Source organism: Heliangelus exortis, chromosome 1 (genome assembly GCF_036169615.1).
Source record: "Heliangelus exortis chromosome 1, bHelExo1.hap1, whole genome shotgun sequence".
In the NCBI taxonomy this organism is placed as follows: domain Eukaryota; kingdom Metazoa; phylum Chordata; class Aves; order Apodiformes; family Trochilidae; genus Heliangelus; species Heliangelus exortis.
The window spans coordinates 181,571,193-181,589,160 of NC_092422.1; the positions used below are offsets into that span (position 1 = coordinate 181,571,193).

The 17,968-nt window shown below is 35.1% G+C and overlaps 1 protein-coding gene across 2 annotated transcripts in view; it reads right to left on the reverse strand.

The window, feature by feature from the left end:
- TBC1D22A (TBC1 domain family member 22A) overlaps positions 1-17,968 on the reverse strand; it is a 162,356-nt gene that overhangs the window by 36,561 nt on the left and 107,827 nt on the right. Inside the window, exon 12 of one of the 2 annotated variants that reach the window (XM_071733833.1) lies at positions 1,410-1,505. The exons of the other annotated variant lie outside the window; for it this stretch is intronic. Coding sequence (XP_071589934.1) covers positions 1,410-1,505 — 96 coding nt within the window. The remainder of the gene's footprint in view (positions 1-1,409; positions 1,506-17,968) is intronic. 2 annotated transcript variants of the gene reach the window in all.

Sequence of the window (17,968 nt, forward strand, 5' to 3'; positions counted from 1 at the left end):
CTTTTAGTGCTAAGATGTGATAGTGATAAAATTTACACTAGTCTACAGATCCTAAAAACTACTAATTGCATTTCTATGTTGTAAGCAAGATAAAGCAATTTGATAAATGTGTTTCAGTGTGTTCCTAAGTTATGTGCTTCATAGTCTAGCTCATATAGCATATAAAGAATTAAACCATAAAGACATACTTTAATAACTGATTAAGTAAACAAATTAAAAACTTATAAGGAGAACAAAACAAATCTCCATAGTACTAGACCTTGGGATTATGGCTTACTTTAAACATAATTCTAATAAATACAGTAGAGAAGAAAAATTATGAACTTTGGTGCAGGAAATCAAGAGAAAAAAATTTATAGGAAGGATTAACAGTGAACAATCCTAGTTAAAATGCCTGACTGCCAATACTAAAGTTGTTTTTGACAAAATACCATAAGTCAAGAAAATATGGCATGTTAGCAGGTAGAATAAATTAAAGTTGCTATATTGAGCCCTCAGGCATTTATTTATTGCAAAGATGGGTAACAACAGTTAAAATGTTCTAAATAAATGATATTATGAAGAAAGATAAAATAGATTGAAGTGATAGAGAAATTTACACAATGGTTCATTTGTAAAGGGCAACAGAGTTCAGTCAGATGGAAAGAAAATAAGCTGGTAACAGGCCATTTCTTCAGGGCAGGCTTTGCAACATGGCTTGTTTACAGTCAGCCCGTAAACAGGACCTTAATCCCTTTCAGGCACTGCATGTGTATCGTAGAGTAAAATTCAATTTAAAATCTTTCTACGAAAGTGAAGTGTCACCAGCTCACAACACAACTTCAACCGGGGTATGCAAATGATTTGCCAATTTATCATATTCAGATCCCTGATATGCTCTGTGCTGAAAAAAAGTGGGTTTGAAATATAGGAACATGAAGTAAATTTACAGTCCTAATAATTCCTACTGAAAAACAGGGTCCATATTTTAAAAGACTGCTTGCCTAGCTGTTTTGAAAGAATAAACATCACCTTGTAAAAGTCTAGTGTTAAACAGATGACATATTATAAATATCACTTTATCACTTCAGTGATGCATTTAAGATTTAAAAAAAAAATGCAGTTAACTTTTCAGAAAATCTCTTGGTGAAATATCAAGGTTCTGCTTTTAACAGGATCAACAGAAATTGTCTTTTCAAATACTGTCTCTGTTAAACCAGCATTTTTTTCCAGAATGCACAAAGAAAATACATCTACTGCTTACAGCCCATCATTTCAAGTCCAATAGTTTTGGAGCAACTCTAACAGTCAGACACCATTAGTCTTGCTGCAACGGCTACTATTTTGTCATAAATTTATTCCCAAGTAATGTAAGGGAGCTAAGTTTAATAAAGTATCACCTGTGCTTAAAAAATATCCCCTTCACTTACTTGAAAATCCTTCTCTTCCAGGATCTCTTTCCTCCACCTGACAAGAAAGGCAGCACAGACGTACAAGTGGAAGTGAGAAAAACCCTCTGGTTCAGACTAGAAAAAATAAAAATAAATTATCATTTCAATATACAAACATTTTCGATCACCATATACCCCAAGTGTATAAGTGTATTTTTGTGGTATTCACTGCTAAATACAAATGTCAGCTACATCTCTCTCTCCCTACTACAAAAATGTATGTATGTCATCTATACCAAACCTTTTCATAGCTATTATCTGTAATAAAGGGGAATTAAGGGGAGGTTTTCATTTCTTTTATGTAAATTAATTCTTTACAGATGCATTTCTTCCATTTCTGATGGCATGAAATACCATACAGACTTGCTCAACACTGTGGTGTGGATGTACAGGGGAGTTAAGCATAGTATCATTTAATACTAGTAGATTTTCATTATAGATTCTGCTATAGAAAAATTTAAGTTTTTTAAAAACATAAAACCTGGTGCATATGTGACTAGATCAGAGGTTTTTACTAAAAGAAGAAACCTGCTCCTTGTAACACAAAATGTTTACAACTCGAATTTGTACTCAGACTTGCAGCTTTCTGTTCTAGTTCAAGTCAGCAGATTCAGTCACTTAGAACTCCCCCTAGAAACTGAGATTTTATACCTAGAAGCTTGGAAAAACTTATGATCCTATTTTTAGAAGACTTCACCAAGTTCTCTTGAATTATGAAATTAATCTTAGGTGTTATTTTCTTTACCATAGAGAATTGAAAAAATAATTAGATTTAATTATCAATGTGATGGCTGTGAACCAATGTTATGAAAAATCTCATTAAAATAGCATATTAAAATAACAATTATAAATTTAAACTACATAATCTGAAAAATTTAGGGATACTTAAATGATATCTAAATCATTTATAAGATCTAATTGTAGCATCTAAGTATAGCACATCTTTTTCGTAGTCTTTACTGGTCATTTAGAAACGGTTTATTCTTTAGAAAACTGCAGTGTTCTGCTCAAGTAAAGTGAACTGAAACAACTTCTTATCTAAAACATAACGTGATAAAATAACAATTTATTGCTATTTAACCAAGATGATCACAGTGTTTAGCATATTACACATAACATTTGTAACAGTGCAAGAAAGTAAAGTCACTGATACCATAAGTGGAGAAGAAAAAACAATCTACTACAACTTTTACTTCTTTGCCCTTGACTTATGGAAGTGCAAAGTGTAATACAAGGGGTTGCTACAAACACCATGTTGGCAGCTACATAAACTACACATCCTCCTGTCCACCAAATCAGTAAGAATCCTGAAACAAGATAATGACAATTATTTGCAGAGAATTTTTAAGTTTAAAAGTGTAGTTGGAACTGAAAAAGGAACTAGTTAATTTTGGAACCTGAAAAAGAAGATTCGGATTATAACATCTTGTGATAGTCTTCCTACTCTAGGAATCTTCTTGAATAACATGACCTGAATAACATTGTAAAATCCCAGGACATATAAAGCCTATGGTGATTTAAACAACACTTCTCTCTAGAGTTTGTCTTAATCAGAAAAATTAAAGTAAATTTCAATTTACAGTATTAGAGTTTTACAGAATTATGTACTCACTAACAACCTCCTGAAAAATCAATGTCTTTTATTTCAGTATTGGCATTTCTTCTGGGATGGAAAATCAAATATATAAAAGCATAAAATGGTATTTCAAGAAGACACACTTGTAAGCAAAGTGCTGCTACCACTTATCGCATCAGAAACTATTATTGCAAAATTTAAATAATCAAAAACAATTCTAAAGATGCAGAAGGCCAATTCTAAAGAAACAATCCTCTTCCTACTTTATTGTGTGAATAAATTTACAGAACATGCAGTATTTTAAAAAGTCCAGCTTCTGATAATTTTTTATAACATTTTCATCTCTAAAACAAGAACAAGTATTTAAATTTTTAGAGTCATGTACAGCAACCGTACATGTTTATTTTTTCTCAGCACTGAACTATGATCAATTTCTGACTTGTAGTACACATTTTTTAAATGTACCCTTTAAGCATACATGAAAAGTTCATCTTTTGGAGTAATAATCTCAGAAAAATTACAACCTTTCTTCACATTTGGAAGGAAGATTAGTAACATCCAATGAAAATGAAAAAAAAAACAATGGACTAAGTTTAAGACTAAATCAAGTCTGTAGAAGAGAACATAAACACATTTTCCAGAAGCCCACTCTGAAGCATTGTGCTGTCAACTGGTGAAGACTTTCTGGCCAACTCAGAAGAAGCCCAGCCCACCATCACCTGGTGAAATATGATCTGTGTTTAGATGTACTTCACAGAACAGAGCACTGAAGAGCACGGTACCAGCCTGAGCATTTGCACTCAAACAGGAAAGCAAGGAAGCAGAAAAATTATGGTTACAGGATGGATGCAGATAAAGCTGCACTGAGACTGCTCAACAGATAAAGAAAAGCACAGAAATACTGCTGAGAGTCAGCTAAAGAAGAGGAAGACAGTTTTTGCAGGTGAAGAAATAATAAAAAAATTCAGGAAAAATTCATTTTTAATAATGATTATTTATTCAGGGTACTTTATGTACTAGATTACTTGTTATCCTACCTGACTATCTATTATACTAAAGGTTCACATTTCTTTAACTACACAAGCAAGAAAATGGGAACTGAAAGGAACGTGGTGTGGTATTAATATACATACTCTAATTCTCCTTTCTTCTCCTCCTCCAGCATTATGTAAGCTTTGAAAAGCATAGGAGAGAAAGGAGAAGGATTAAAGAAAACTATCTGAAAGCATCATTTTAAGTCACTTTGCAGAAGCTGCTGGCAAAATAGTTTATTTTGCTCTCTCTTATATGGACTCAAACAATATTACATTACAAGGCTATTCAAATGAGACCATTACAGTATTCTTTTTTCTGGTAAAACCCTAAGATTATGGTTTTTAAAGCCCAGGAATTCATTCAGTTATCACACAATTTAAATAAAGTTCTTCCATAGTCAGAAAGTCAACATAAGTGGCATAAATTAAGACAAACCCTTGGGCTGCAAATTGGAAATTGAAAATATTTTTGAGGACTAGAAGAAAAAAAATAATCTGGAAGTATGTAAGAACCTGTGCTTTTTCTTGAGATCTTTCAGTTCAACCTTTTTTTCCAATACAAGTTTCATTGGTCTCTTTTAAATGAAACAAAATAGCTTTAAATATGCAATTCATTAGAGAAAAAAATGCATATCCCTCTACAGATTTATAAATTCATCATGCTTCAGAGATAAATCTAGGCTACAAAGTATTTCCAGTGGATAGTTTCAGACAGTTTTGAAAATTGAGTAAAACAGGTAATGCATAATTGCCTTTTCTAACACCTGCTACCTATTATACTTTTGCATTTGTGGCTTTTGAAGTTACAAACAGTTTGATCTCTCGATGTACAGAAATGCAGACTAACGGCTAAAAGCTATTTAAAGTCAAATATAAACAATGACCTTGATTTAAATATTTTAGCAAAAGATCTCAAGACAGATGTACAACCTTCCAGAAGACTTATTCCAAACATATTACAGACGACTCAGAGCACATTATCTAAGAACCATCTGTCATTATCAATAAAAGTCATTTAGATTGTTAACATCACAAATAGCTCATTGCCCTGCAAATGCTGGATCTCCTCTGCAGCTGAAATGAAATGCCTGCTTTATCCTGCACTGCCCAAACTTCTTGAATTAGACAATAACTAAAAGAATGCAGATTTTGTTGTATGACTAGGCTGATTATTGTCTAGGCACTGATTAGTCTAATCTGCCTCCCATGCCCTGAATACTTCAGCATTTAGGAAGGATAATATCTCATTGCATTATATTTGTTGAAAAACACAGTATACGATTATTTTTTGAATACTGAGAATTATTAAAGCTATGAAATTGTGCCAGGTTTAGGTATTAAACTACCACATTTCACACACAAACAATGGCTCAGACACAAGGACTTCCAAACACTTTACAATTTCAAAAGAATAAAGCCATTTTAAACAGCTCCAATTGTACACATTATGAAGAGCAGATAGTTTAGCTGTAAAGAGGTTTAAAACTTTTTTAAGTTTTTTAAGAGGTAAAGAACTTTTTCAAAATTATCCAAGCAATCTATAGCAGGAAAAGAGAAAGAAGCCAGAGCAGGATTATCACGGAAAGTGGAATGTGCTGGCTGCTCCTCTAAGAGTTGCCTTTTTCATAAGGCAGGAGCTTGGACTTGCTCGGCACAGGCACTGTGAAAAGTGAGGCTCCTAGTTCCAGTCTGAGAATACAGACAAGATGGATACACCATGGAGAGGTCCTGCCACCAGGAATATCCAACAGCAGATGATTAAGAGTATGAGAGTGCAAGCAGACAGATGTAATTACCCAGAATACTCCTCTAGCTTTCAAGGATTTAATCCACAGATGTCCTTAAACAAGGTACAGAATATGTCAATTTAATAGGTGCTGACAGACTTGCCTTTACTTATCTGCCCAAAGCTTTTTTGCAAGTGTAAGCTTGTTTGGTAATCACAAAGTCCTGTGACAAACCTTTCCAAAATGCAAGTGTGTACTATACAGCATGCATGCTGTAAACCCAACATCTGTTCTTTCATTCGATCTATTCAGTTATGTCATTCAAAGAGAATAAAAAAGAGAATAAGAAAGCTCACTTCCTCTTCACTTTCTTCAATCCACTCATCTTTCCTTCTCTTTGGCAGACTAGAATTTTTTTTTGTCTATTCCATCTTTTCTCAGCCTTCATAAGCATCCTTTCCTGTACTTTTCTGATTTTGAAAAAAGGTACAACTGTACACCACATGTAAGATGCAGTATAACATAACTCTCATAATTGCATAATGACTTTTTGTTTTCTTTTCCTTTCCCAGTAATTCTTAGCTTTTGATGTTGGTTTTTTTTATTATTATTCTTTCTTGACTAGCAGTGAGCTCATATTGTCCTCTTCCACTGGAGTGCAGAAATCTAACTTGAAGCCCATAGTTATACCAGTGAAGTTAGGATGTTTCCAAACACACACAGAGTAACACATTTCTATTTGTCTACATGAAGTTTCACTTATTTACTGCCCGGTTGTTTGCAGCAACATGAAGTCTGGCAGCTCCTTGCTGTTAAACTCTTGCCTGCAGTACTCTCAATAACATGGTGTTGGCAGCAAACTTTCTGTCTTGTTCCTGTGTGCCTTCTCCAGTCCTTTCAGCAGAAATGGCAGAAGGCGTTCAACACAGATTGTAAAAGAATTACATGTGATTTCCTTTAATTTTGAAACCTGTCTGCTTATTCCTACCATCTGTTTCTATCTTTCAGACAGTTATTATCCATACAAGGGCATTCCCTTTCATTGCACAGGTGTGTTTTTTCTTAAATAACATTTAGTGAAAACTCTTCACTGTTTTCAGCTATCTCAGTAGGCTACATCAACCTGGTCCATACGTTTGCTAGTTTTTAAAGCTTTGCTACCCGTGTTTTCTCACTACAAAAATCATAACCCCTTCTTGAAATATCAATTTACTAACAGTGAAAGAATGTTCAGTTTAGAGAACACTGTATTAAAGTTCTAAATCTTGTTATTCTTGAAGAAACTGGAATACTTTGAGAACTGCAACTGCTGTCATTGTACACAGCCTACCAACTGATGCAGTGTCACAGCCTTCTCCTGCCTCTCAGTTTCACGGTCAGTTATATAATGAAATTTTGATTATGCCATCATGCTAACAATTTAAATTTTAGTCATGATGAATGTTTAAAAGTACTTTACTGTTATACATAAAATACATAATACAAATAATTATTTTTATTGAGTTAGCAGATTTTGGATTGTGTTCCATTGCCTTTTGACACAGTAAGTATTCCAAGGGGATGATCCTAACAGCAGTAAGTGACAAACAGCACCTGCCTAAAGTGTATCTAATCTGACAGTAAACATGGCAACGAAGATGGATCATTTATGCTTAAAAAACCTCAACCAAACCAAAAACCACTTATAGTAAGGGATGTTTCTAATCCATTAATTCATAAATTCAACATTTACCTGTCAATATGAAAATGTATGGGTTGGTTTGATCTTTGAATTAAAACAAAAACTGATCCAAACACATTTAATAATCCTTGAAAATCTGCAATTGAAACTAACAATTTTAGGTCACAACAGCAAGATAGAAGTATCTGGAACAACCAAAAGACCATGAAAAAAAATCTCTCAACGCTTAGTGCTCATTGCAGGTCCCTTACAGAAGAGCTATTTCCAGAAAAATCTTTGTAAGACCTATATTCACATCTCCTTTTTCACAGAATCATAGGATAGTTTGAGTTGCAAAGGACCTTAAAGATCATCCAGTTCCAATTCCCTGCACAGGCAGACACAACTCCCACTAGACCAGATTGCTCAAAGCCCCATCCAAGCCTTGAACACTTCTAGGGAGGGGGCAGCCACAACTTCCCTGGGCAACCTATTATAGTGTCTCGCCTTCCCCACTCTAAAGAATTTTTTACTAATATGCAATCTAAATCTACCCTTTTTAATCTTGGAACCATTATCCCTTGTTCTATTGATACATGCCCTTGTAAGAAGTCACTTCCCAGCTTTCTTGTAGGCCTCTTTCAGATACTGGAAGGCCACTATAAGATCTCCTTGGAGCCTTCTTTTCTGTTCCAAAAAATTATCTTACAAAGTTCTAATAGATGTAGCAGATTTACACCGAAAACTAGGTGAAAATAAGTTTTCATAACAATTTAGTAACTGGCCTCTCTGATCTAGTCAACAACTTGGGAACAGTTTTCAAAAAATGACTCACGATACAAACCTCTGCTGCAAAATCCCAGCCACAATGAACACAGACCTTTGCTGGAATTCTTTTGATTGAGCCTTGCCCTGTTAAAATGATCCATATAACCCACATATTGCAACATTTACTTCTAACATTACTTTGGAAAGAACACAGAAGAATTACTGCTAGTGAAACTATCAGAAAGCTTATTCATTTCTTTTCTATGATTTCCCATGTTAATAAGCCTCTTCTCAACTGCAGTGAAGAGTGATCATTAGCTGTTCCTTGTCTTTACTGGAGAAAATATTAATCAGGCTGCTGGTTAGAATTTTTAAAAAGCAGAAGGTAAACGAGTTCCATTTTACCCACTAGTTATGGCTTGGCAGAACACGGCAAGAACAGGGATGTGGCAATGTGAGAATGAATTCTACCACTGATAACCAATCACTGTGATTTTTGCTAACAATAAACAAAAACAGTGAGGGAGGAGATAGAGAACCCCAATTTATTTAATATGCATATTTACGCCTCCTATAGTAGAAAAAAAGTAAACAATTTTTGCAAGTTTTTTTTTTCATGTAAGTATTTAAGATCAGAACTCCTAACTTGTTTGAAGACAACATCAGAACCAGCAACAGGAACTGACAGAGATTCCAGGCTGGTTCCAGTGTACTAACAACTAACATTCACATAACATTAAAAGTCATCAGCAACAACTGGATAATTTACACTGTTTAGGTTTTAGAAAGTGGATGACTGCTGACAGCTGTATTATCTTTCATTCACCACAGTTGTATTAAAAAACAAAGTATTTCAGTTAGAGCCATTAATATGATTGCCAATTACCTTTCCAGCTATGGAGTAGTGTAATGACTTCCGGTAGAGAATCTCTATGTAATTCACCCTGAACATCACTATGTCCCTGACTTCCTCTAACGGGATGAAACACAAGCACACAATCTATTTCATTTTCTGTGTGACTACAGAGCTGAAGTTTTCTTCACTTTCTATTCCCTTTATTTTCCTCAGGAAAAGGCTTAGGCAGTCAGATGACAAAATATGTAAGAAGGTATGAGAAGATGGCTCCACCACCAGTCTTTTCAAAAATATACACATGCTTGAATAGTTTAACCCTCTAGCTATTTCTCAGAAAATTAATTTCAGTTTATTAAACTGATTTTATATTTTGCTGTTTTAATTTCTAAAACTATTTACATCGTATATCTTTTTAATTATTTTTGCAGTTGATTCCCAGAGAACCTCGATGCTGGGAAATTAATTAATGCACACAATAGAAGAACTGTCAGCATTGTTTAAACACAGTTTCGGCACTGGCTCATTTACATGTGCCCCTTTATTCTAAACAATGAGACTGATCTTTTTTTGTGTGAAATTGTTAGTTCATTAAAAAGAGTACAATGATATCCTTTTCTGCAGATACTCATCGGTTATCACATTTTACTGAAATACACAATGAAGAAAAACACTAGAGATTTTAGCCCCTGGATTTCAAAGATAATGAAATAGTTGTATAATTGTTTGATTAATTTGCTTTGGCTTTATCATATCATTAGCTTTAATAAAAGTTAATAAATTAATTAACCAAATTAGAATTATAAAAAATAGTGTTAGCTTAACAATTCACAACTGAAAAAATAATTGTACAAATACATATCACATACATATACTGAAAGACAAAAATAACATCTAAATAACAGTACTAAAAACCAATAGCTGCTTACTCCTACTTCTACGCAAATAACATGTTTACTCACACTGTCAACATGTAATTTTCAAAGACATCCTCTCACTGAGTATGTTTTAGTTCACGTATGTTAATTCCAGGTACACAGGTTTGCATGCTAATATTTGTGGACAAAGTTAATATTTTGATTGAATTAATGTGTAAATGAAATATTACTGGTGATTTGAATAAAGCATATTAAGTAATCAATAATGATATATTGCTGAATTCTTGTCCCATGAACAGAAATTCGTAAATTTTGCAATCCTCATGCCTGTTAATTAAAGGGCTGATTACATCAATGTAATATGTAAATGTTTTGTGAAGACTTCTTATTAGATACTGAACATAAAATTACATCTATACCAATACCTTGTGTGGTCTAAGACTTATTTTCTTCTTAACAGTAACAACAACTAAATTTTTAAGCTAACTGTTCCAGTGACTTTTTCTTTCTTTCAAGGAATACATAAGCACTAAAAATTACAAATGTATTTCTCACATTGAGTCACACATTTTCTATTAGGTAGTCTTGTTGACTAAGATGGTAAGTGGACAAAATAGTGAGAAGCAAAACACCAAGCACCATTTAGTAATAAGAATGAGCTATTGCCTTCCTTTCCTGTTTCCCAAGCTAATCTTTCCCAGATTATTTACAACAGAGTCAAATCACAGCACAGAGTCAAGAATTCCAAGTTTCTAGTACAACCATTATAAAGATACTCAAGACACACCACGAGCTTCATCATCCTCTTCTCTTACCATTAAATCGCATTAAATTCTACAAGCTAACAAGAAAATCCTTAATTTCTGATGACCAGTATTCCTCTAGAGAGGAATATTGTTCTTTTCCTTGACTTGCTGGCCTGAAAATACATAACTACTTACTTCCATGGCAACACTACCCAAATCAGTCTCTACCGAGGGATGGCAATTTGGCTGAATGTTCAATCTTGTCTCATCACGATGATCTAATTGCATCAAGCTTTTTGTGACCATATGACTGCTTAACAACATTCTTTGGCCTACATGCTTTACATTTCATTCAGCTCCCACTAAAACTAAAATACTAATATTGCCAAAGAAACTAAAGCAGACAGCTGCTGAATGCAGCAGTCTTTTTACTGAGTAAAGAGAAGAAAAAGCACAACATCTGAAAACCTTATTCAGCTGCTCCTCAGATACGTCCAGCACACAGACTCTGTAGTCATGATTCTGCAACACTGTATAAAAGGACTTATAAAAGGGCTGATATCAAAAGCAACTGAAAAGCCAACACCATTATTCATCCCAAGTATCTGAAAATTGCCAGTCACTCAATATCACAGCTGGAAATTTTAATAGTGCATACATTTTAATTAAATTAATTAGATACCTGATAGCTATCATTAGGAGCTTGATCTTGTCTTGATGAATAAGATAAGCTGCTTCTAGCTTAAACAGTTAATACAAAAGATGCACTAAGCTAAACAAAAAAATACTCTCCATGCCACTTATCCATCCACAAACTACTTAGCATAGCAATAGAATAATAATGATTGTGTGTTGAACTCTGATCAGAATGAGAAGCTACATCCAGTAAATATAATTTGCTTTATTAGCTTTATTATTCCTCTGAATAACACTATTGTTCTGAAGATCCTAACATCTCCATGAAGATGCTAACATTTCCACAGCCCACTCAGCACTTACATATCTCTCAGGATACTGAATCAAGCTCAGTGCTTTGATTTGAATCTTCTCAAAATGCTGAAAATCAAAACCTGGGTGGCAGCAGGACAGTGAAGTCAAAGTTTGCACTCATAATCAGCCCTCACACACTGATTCAAGACAGCAGCAACATGAAACTGCCTTATGGGGAAATGGCAACACCTGTAGAGTTGTTGCAATCTGCTTTATCAAGGTTCTCTGGAGGTTCATGCTGATGCTACCACTCCTGTCTCTGAGAACCGAAAGATCTGTCTTGACCCTGAAGAGCCCTAAGCAGTTACAAGACAGTAATACTCTCATACTTTTCTCCACCTCAGGTCTATCATACAGTAGCTATCAATGCTTTCCGAAGGATACAGATTGCATCTACTTTGTTGAGAAAAGCTTCTACAAGAACATCTTATAGCAGTGTAAATAAAAAACACAGTGGTAGAAAGTGAGGTAAATTTTAAGATATTACCACCTGTATACAACTATATTAATTATAATATGGGGTTTATTTTCTGGCCAAGATTACTCCAATTCACATAGAGCCCAGCTGTACAGTGCGTGGTGAACTGGCTGACAGGTCATGCCCTGAGGGTGAGGTAAATAGCTCCTTTCAAACTGGGAACCTGTCACAAGTAGAGTCCCCCAGGGATCAATATATTGCCCAATGCTGTTCACTATCTCCATAGGGCAACCAGGCTGGTGAAGGGACTTGAGCTCAGATCCTATGAGGAGAGGCTGAGGGAGCTGGGGCTGTTCAGCCTGGAGAAGAGGAGGCTCAGAGGAGACCTCATCACTCTCTACAACTCCCTGAAAGGAGGTTGGAGCCAGGGGGGGGTTGGGCTCTTTTCCCAGGCAACTCTCAGCAAGACAAGAGGGCACGGTCTCAAGTTGTGCCAGGGGAGGTTCAGGTTGGACATTAGAAAGAATTTCTTTCTGGAGAGGGTGATCAAGCATTGGAATGAACTGCCCCGGGAAGTGGTGGATTCTCCATCCCTGGAGATATTTAAAAAGAGACTGGATGTGGCACTCAGTGCCATGGTCTGGTAACTGCAGCAGTAGTGGATCAAGGGTTGGAGTTGATGATCTCTGAGGTCCCTTCCAACCCAGCCGATTCTATGATTCTATGATTCTAAGTGATCTGGATGATGGGATCAAACGCACCCTTGATGAAGGTTTCAGATGACACCAAACTGAGTGGGGAAGCAGACATTTTGGAAGGAAGAGCACCACACTACTGGAAGCCTTGGAGAGGCTTGAAGAGTGAGTTAACACAGTTCAGTGAGGACAAGTATAAGGTCTTGCACCTAGGAAGACATAATCCAGGAATGCACCACAGGCTGGGATCTACCTGGCTGGAGAGCAGATCTGTAGAAAGGGACCTGGGTGTCCTGGAGAACAAGCTCAATATCAGTGAGCAGTCTGCTGCAGCAGCAAAGACAGACAACAGCACCAACAGGTTCTGTGAGTCACAGTTGAACAACAGCTTCTTTCATACTGACACCTGAGGTTACCAGTCCAGCTTCCTCTTGTTCCCATTTGACACAACATCACCAGAGTCTGAAGTTATTCAAGACTTACTGCTGTCAAAAAACGTGTCTTGCTTTCTTCTTTCCACAAGCTTTTGTGAGCATCTCTCATCTAATCCATGTTGACATTTAAAGGTCTGATTTTTCAGTACCAGTATCTTGAGAGGCTTCCAGTGGATGATGTAGAGAGCAAGACTGCCCTAAATCACTACCTCCAGGGCCTGAAGTTGCTCAAAATGGGAGGACAGCTTTGATCCAAACAAAAGTTTTCTGGCTAATTTTTTTTTTCACTGAATGCAGGATCTCCAGCTTAAATTCATAGTTAACATCTAGTACAGTACTTCTGCAAATTCCCTAATCAACAACTATTGACCACATAATTTAAAAGCAGAATACTAGTCTTATTGAAACAACTTGGGTATTGCATACTGCATAGGACTCCTAAACATGGCTCCAAATTTTCAGAAGTTTCTTATAATATTTTATTCAAGCCTTCAAAAGAGTGCCTACTGAGGTTATAAATTACTCTTACTGGATTTGTTTTTGCTTCCATATAATTTTAATTAAGTTGTAGCAAGCAACAATAAGACAATCATGACAAAAATCACAGTACTAGGCTTCAGGACAAATTTTACCAACCAAATGAATGTAAAAGGAACATTTGTACATGTATACAACAAAATAACAATTCAGCATGTGGAAAATTATAACAGAACCAAAAATATATTATCTACCCAATAACGGTTATACATTAATAGATGTATCATCAAAATGTGATTTTTTTACTGCATCTGTCCTTCAGCTTCATAGTTTTCAAAGAAACTAAACAGATTTTTCCCACATGATTTTATTTATTGCAATAAACACTGAATATTCTTTGTAGAAACTTTCAGGGTCTATAATCTGACTAGAAAATACCATAAAATGTTGGAAAGACAACTGTCAAACTCTCTGTTCAATCATAAACTCAAGTCAATGCCAATATTTCAATATCTCAGATATCATTTAAGCTGCAAATACAGTTTCATTTGGCATGTAGCTCCAAGATTTTTACACAGCTTACTCATTCCCAGTTACTTTATGTGCATTTGTATTTCTCAGTTCCCTAAAATAATATCAAAATGGTAACAGTAGAGGCAGAAAAATTAAAATAAAAAATATTTACTGCAAGTAGATCTTCTATGCCTTAAAAGAAAATGCACGAAACATTTTATGATGGCCAACGCTGATTAACTAATACTATTTTTGAAAACTGTTTCCTCTACACTTTATTTTCAGGGAATTTTAAAAACTTACCAATACAAAATCTCTGCTATGATGAATGGTGGCTCTGTATAAAGATGGAACTCAGATACTGACAACGTCTGTAGCTGATTCCAGTCAAAATGGTGGCAGTGCTGCACTACTGGTTGGAAGAAACACGTTCTAACCAACTAATGTGCTTTGCAAAATGAGCTGCAAAACAAAGATATCAGCGCACATGAAGTTCTCCTGAAGGTTTACACACTGAAGAGACTCCCAGAGCCACACAGAAACTTCTGGTCCAGAAGCAGGGAGAGAAATAGAGAAATAGTGGTGTCACACAACTAATAGATCCCAGAAGACTGACAGTTCTCAGGACTAGTGATCAACTACTGAAGAGGGATCCTGGTCACCTTTCAAGAATCTGCATTCTGTAACTTTCAGAGAACAAGGACTCAATCACGAACATTTCTGGGGCAATTTACTTTTGTGTTACCTCGATAAAGGTTGGCTACTCTGAGAAGGCTGTGAAAAGCCATTGCATCCCTGGAGTCTTAAACTATAAACCAAATTAATACTAATTTCTGAAAAACGACAAGGTGCTGCTACTATGGTAACAGGCAGGAAGCAAAGGTTGTTCTGCACTGCTCACTGAGAGCCTATAGGGATCCAGACTGCAATGTTTTGTTTCCATCAAGGGTACAAGGCCAGAGACAGAATTTAAAACAAAAAGAAAAGAAAAAAAAAAAAAAAAGAAAAAGCCATAGCCTATTTAGAATAAAAGAATTAAAGAGTGCATGTGTAATGAAACAGGACTCAATACTACAGAGGAAGTGAATCTACAAGTCACAAACCCAAAAACCTATTTACCACATGCTTCATTTACATAGCAGGTATTCAGAGATAATATAAACAATAAAACTGAAAAAAAAAAAAATATATATATATATACTGCAATCATACAAACATTCAGTGTCACCTAAAATATTTAACTTGTGATCTGGTATCATGCAACAAAATGTATTTCAATTTGTATCTTGGGAAAACTCAACAAAATCAAAGGTTATAATAATAAAAATATTATATTAAAAGGCAGGTGTTGGATTATTTAAAAATAAACCAACAACACATCACCACCATAAATGCAGTTTTTCATGAAATATTAAAACATACCTAAGAGACAACTTCCATCCATGTGCAATCTAAGCTTTTAAAAAATATCATTAATGAAAGTTGTTTGTATCTTTCAGAAAGGACAGATTGATTTGTTTTCCCACTAACACACTGCTTTCCCACAGGTTTGATAAATTACTACAAACAAAGGAAAAATCGAGTTAAAAAGGAGAGAAACCTGTTTATTAACAAACAGAGAGACTATTTGAATTTAAAGACTCAATCTTGAAAATGCTACCATTAATTTTGTGGAAAGGTATTTGAGCACAGCATCTAAACAATGTTTTCAGCTATATGAGAAATTATGAAAGGATAATCAGATGATACAAATTTTGTTGAGCTGATTTGTATTTAATAATTTATATAAAACTTTTTAAAAAAATCTGTTCACCATTTATGAAAAGAAAATGGTAGATGTTATCTGTAAATTTCCATGCATACCTTTGTGCAAGAGAAAAAAAAAAGAATTGAGTTTTTAAATGAAAACATTGTCATATCTATTGTCATATCTACTAGACCATGTTTCCTTTCCAAAATAATTTATTTCTGCCTAGAATGCCAAAAACCCACTGTATAGCTTTTTATACCTATTTAGGTTATTCAAGGTATTATTAGTACCTCCTGAGTCACTACATAAAACTTGCATTTCCAATACTCTTTATTGTGTTTCATAAAAGTTCCATTAGAAACAAATTTAGAGCAAATATAAAATAGAGGCATAATTTCTATTTATTGCTTTTCATAATACCTTTTTCATTCAGAGATATCAACACTGTCTACAGAATTACTGTCATTGCTCTCAAAGACAGATAAAGGACAAAAACTCAGAGTGTTGTCTGCTTAATTATTGTCATCTATGAAAACTAATGGAATACATATTAAAAGTGATTGAATACTGCACACAGTAATCATGTGGATATTGATGATGAACCAACTTAAGACTATTGGGAAAGACTGTCAGTTTGATATATGTTTTCAGTTTGTGTGCATGATATTACTTTACAAAAACAGACAGTGGGAGGTCAGGATGGTGCCTCTGGAGGAAAAGTGAGGTCCCTTCAGAGCTTCCTCTCAGCAATTGAAGACACCTAGGAAGGAAAGTTCCACTGACCACAGTGAAGACCAGAAGGAAAATCACAGAAAGGAACTGGAGGTCTGCACCAACCAGAGACAGAAAGACTGATGAGAGGATGAGGAAGCAAACTGTTTGATGAAATAAATCTTGTAGGGGTCAGAAAGGGCTCCGAGGACCTTGCTGGGATTCAGAAAGTCATCAAGGGCACAGCTACTGCTGTGCTTTGGTTTGGAATGCAAACATCCTTTTGAAATACATTTTTAAGAACATTCATGTGCTGAAACACAGCTTGTGTTTTAGAGTTTCTCTCCACAGATCCACTCCTGTTGCACTGCACAATTTATCAACGCAGACAACGCAAAGTTAGAAATCAAATCTGGAAGAAAAGCCTGCCTATAAATATGCATTGAATAGATGTAGGGTTGTCTACAAACTCCATTTATATCTGCTCTCTCAGAAACAGAAAGAATTTTGTGACTTGTAAAAAACAGAATTATTCTAACTTCTACTTAATAAAATTCAGACTTTAAACAATCAAAAAGCCCTTTTGGAATGCTTTCAAGTGAAAGATGAGGAGCTGTGTTAACCCACCTCCACGTTCAGGCCAACCTTCTTTTCAGAGGTAGTACAGGTAGTTAAGAACTATCCCCTTGCACATGAAAGACTTCCTGCAAAGTTTTTCTATCTTCTATTTCCATCATCACTTACAAGCATAACAGAAAAAAAAAAGTTAGATTGGGAATTTAATGTAACGTTCTCCCATAAACCCTCTCTCTGCAGGAAAAGACAAAAAGTATTTTAGTTACAAAGAATGTTCAGCCAAACTGAAGCACAGAAGAGTCTATGACTTTAGCTCAACCATCTGCTTCACTTATAAGCAAAGAATGTTCAATATACTGTGATAAATTCAAAGCCTTCAATCTGTTTCCTGTCACAAGAAAAAAAGACAATATTGCAGTGCAAAAGATGGGGGGGAAAAGTGAATTTCCATTAATTCCTGAATTGGCCAAACACTTTTTGACTCCAGACTAAAACAGAATATCATGACCAATTTTCTTTATTCTGATATTCAGAACTAGAGAAAAAATGCAGCCACAGGTCCAATTACTGCTTAAAAGTGAAGATTTCTCAGAACTCAGAAACCTTCATGACATCATTGTTAGCACTTTGAAGCCAAATGGACACCACTTTCTTCCCTCTAGAAAAGGAAAGCATAGCTAATTCATAATTATTATCACAGGCTCTCTCTTCATTATTCACTCCCTAAAAGAA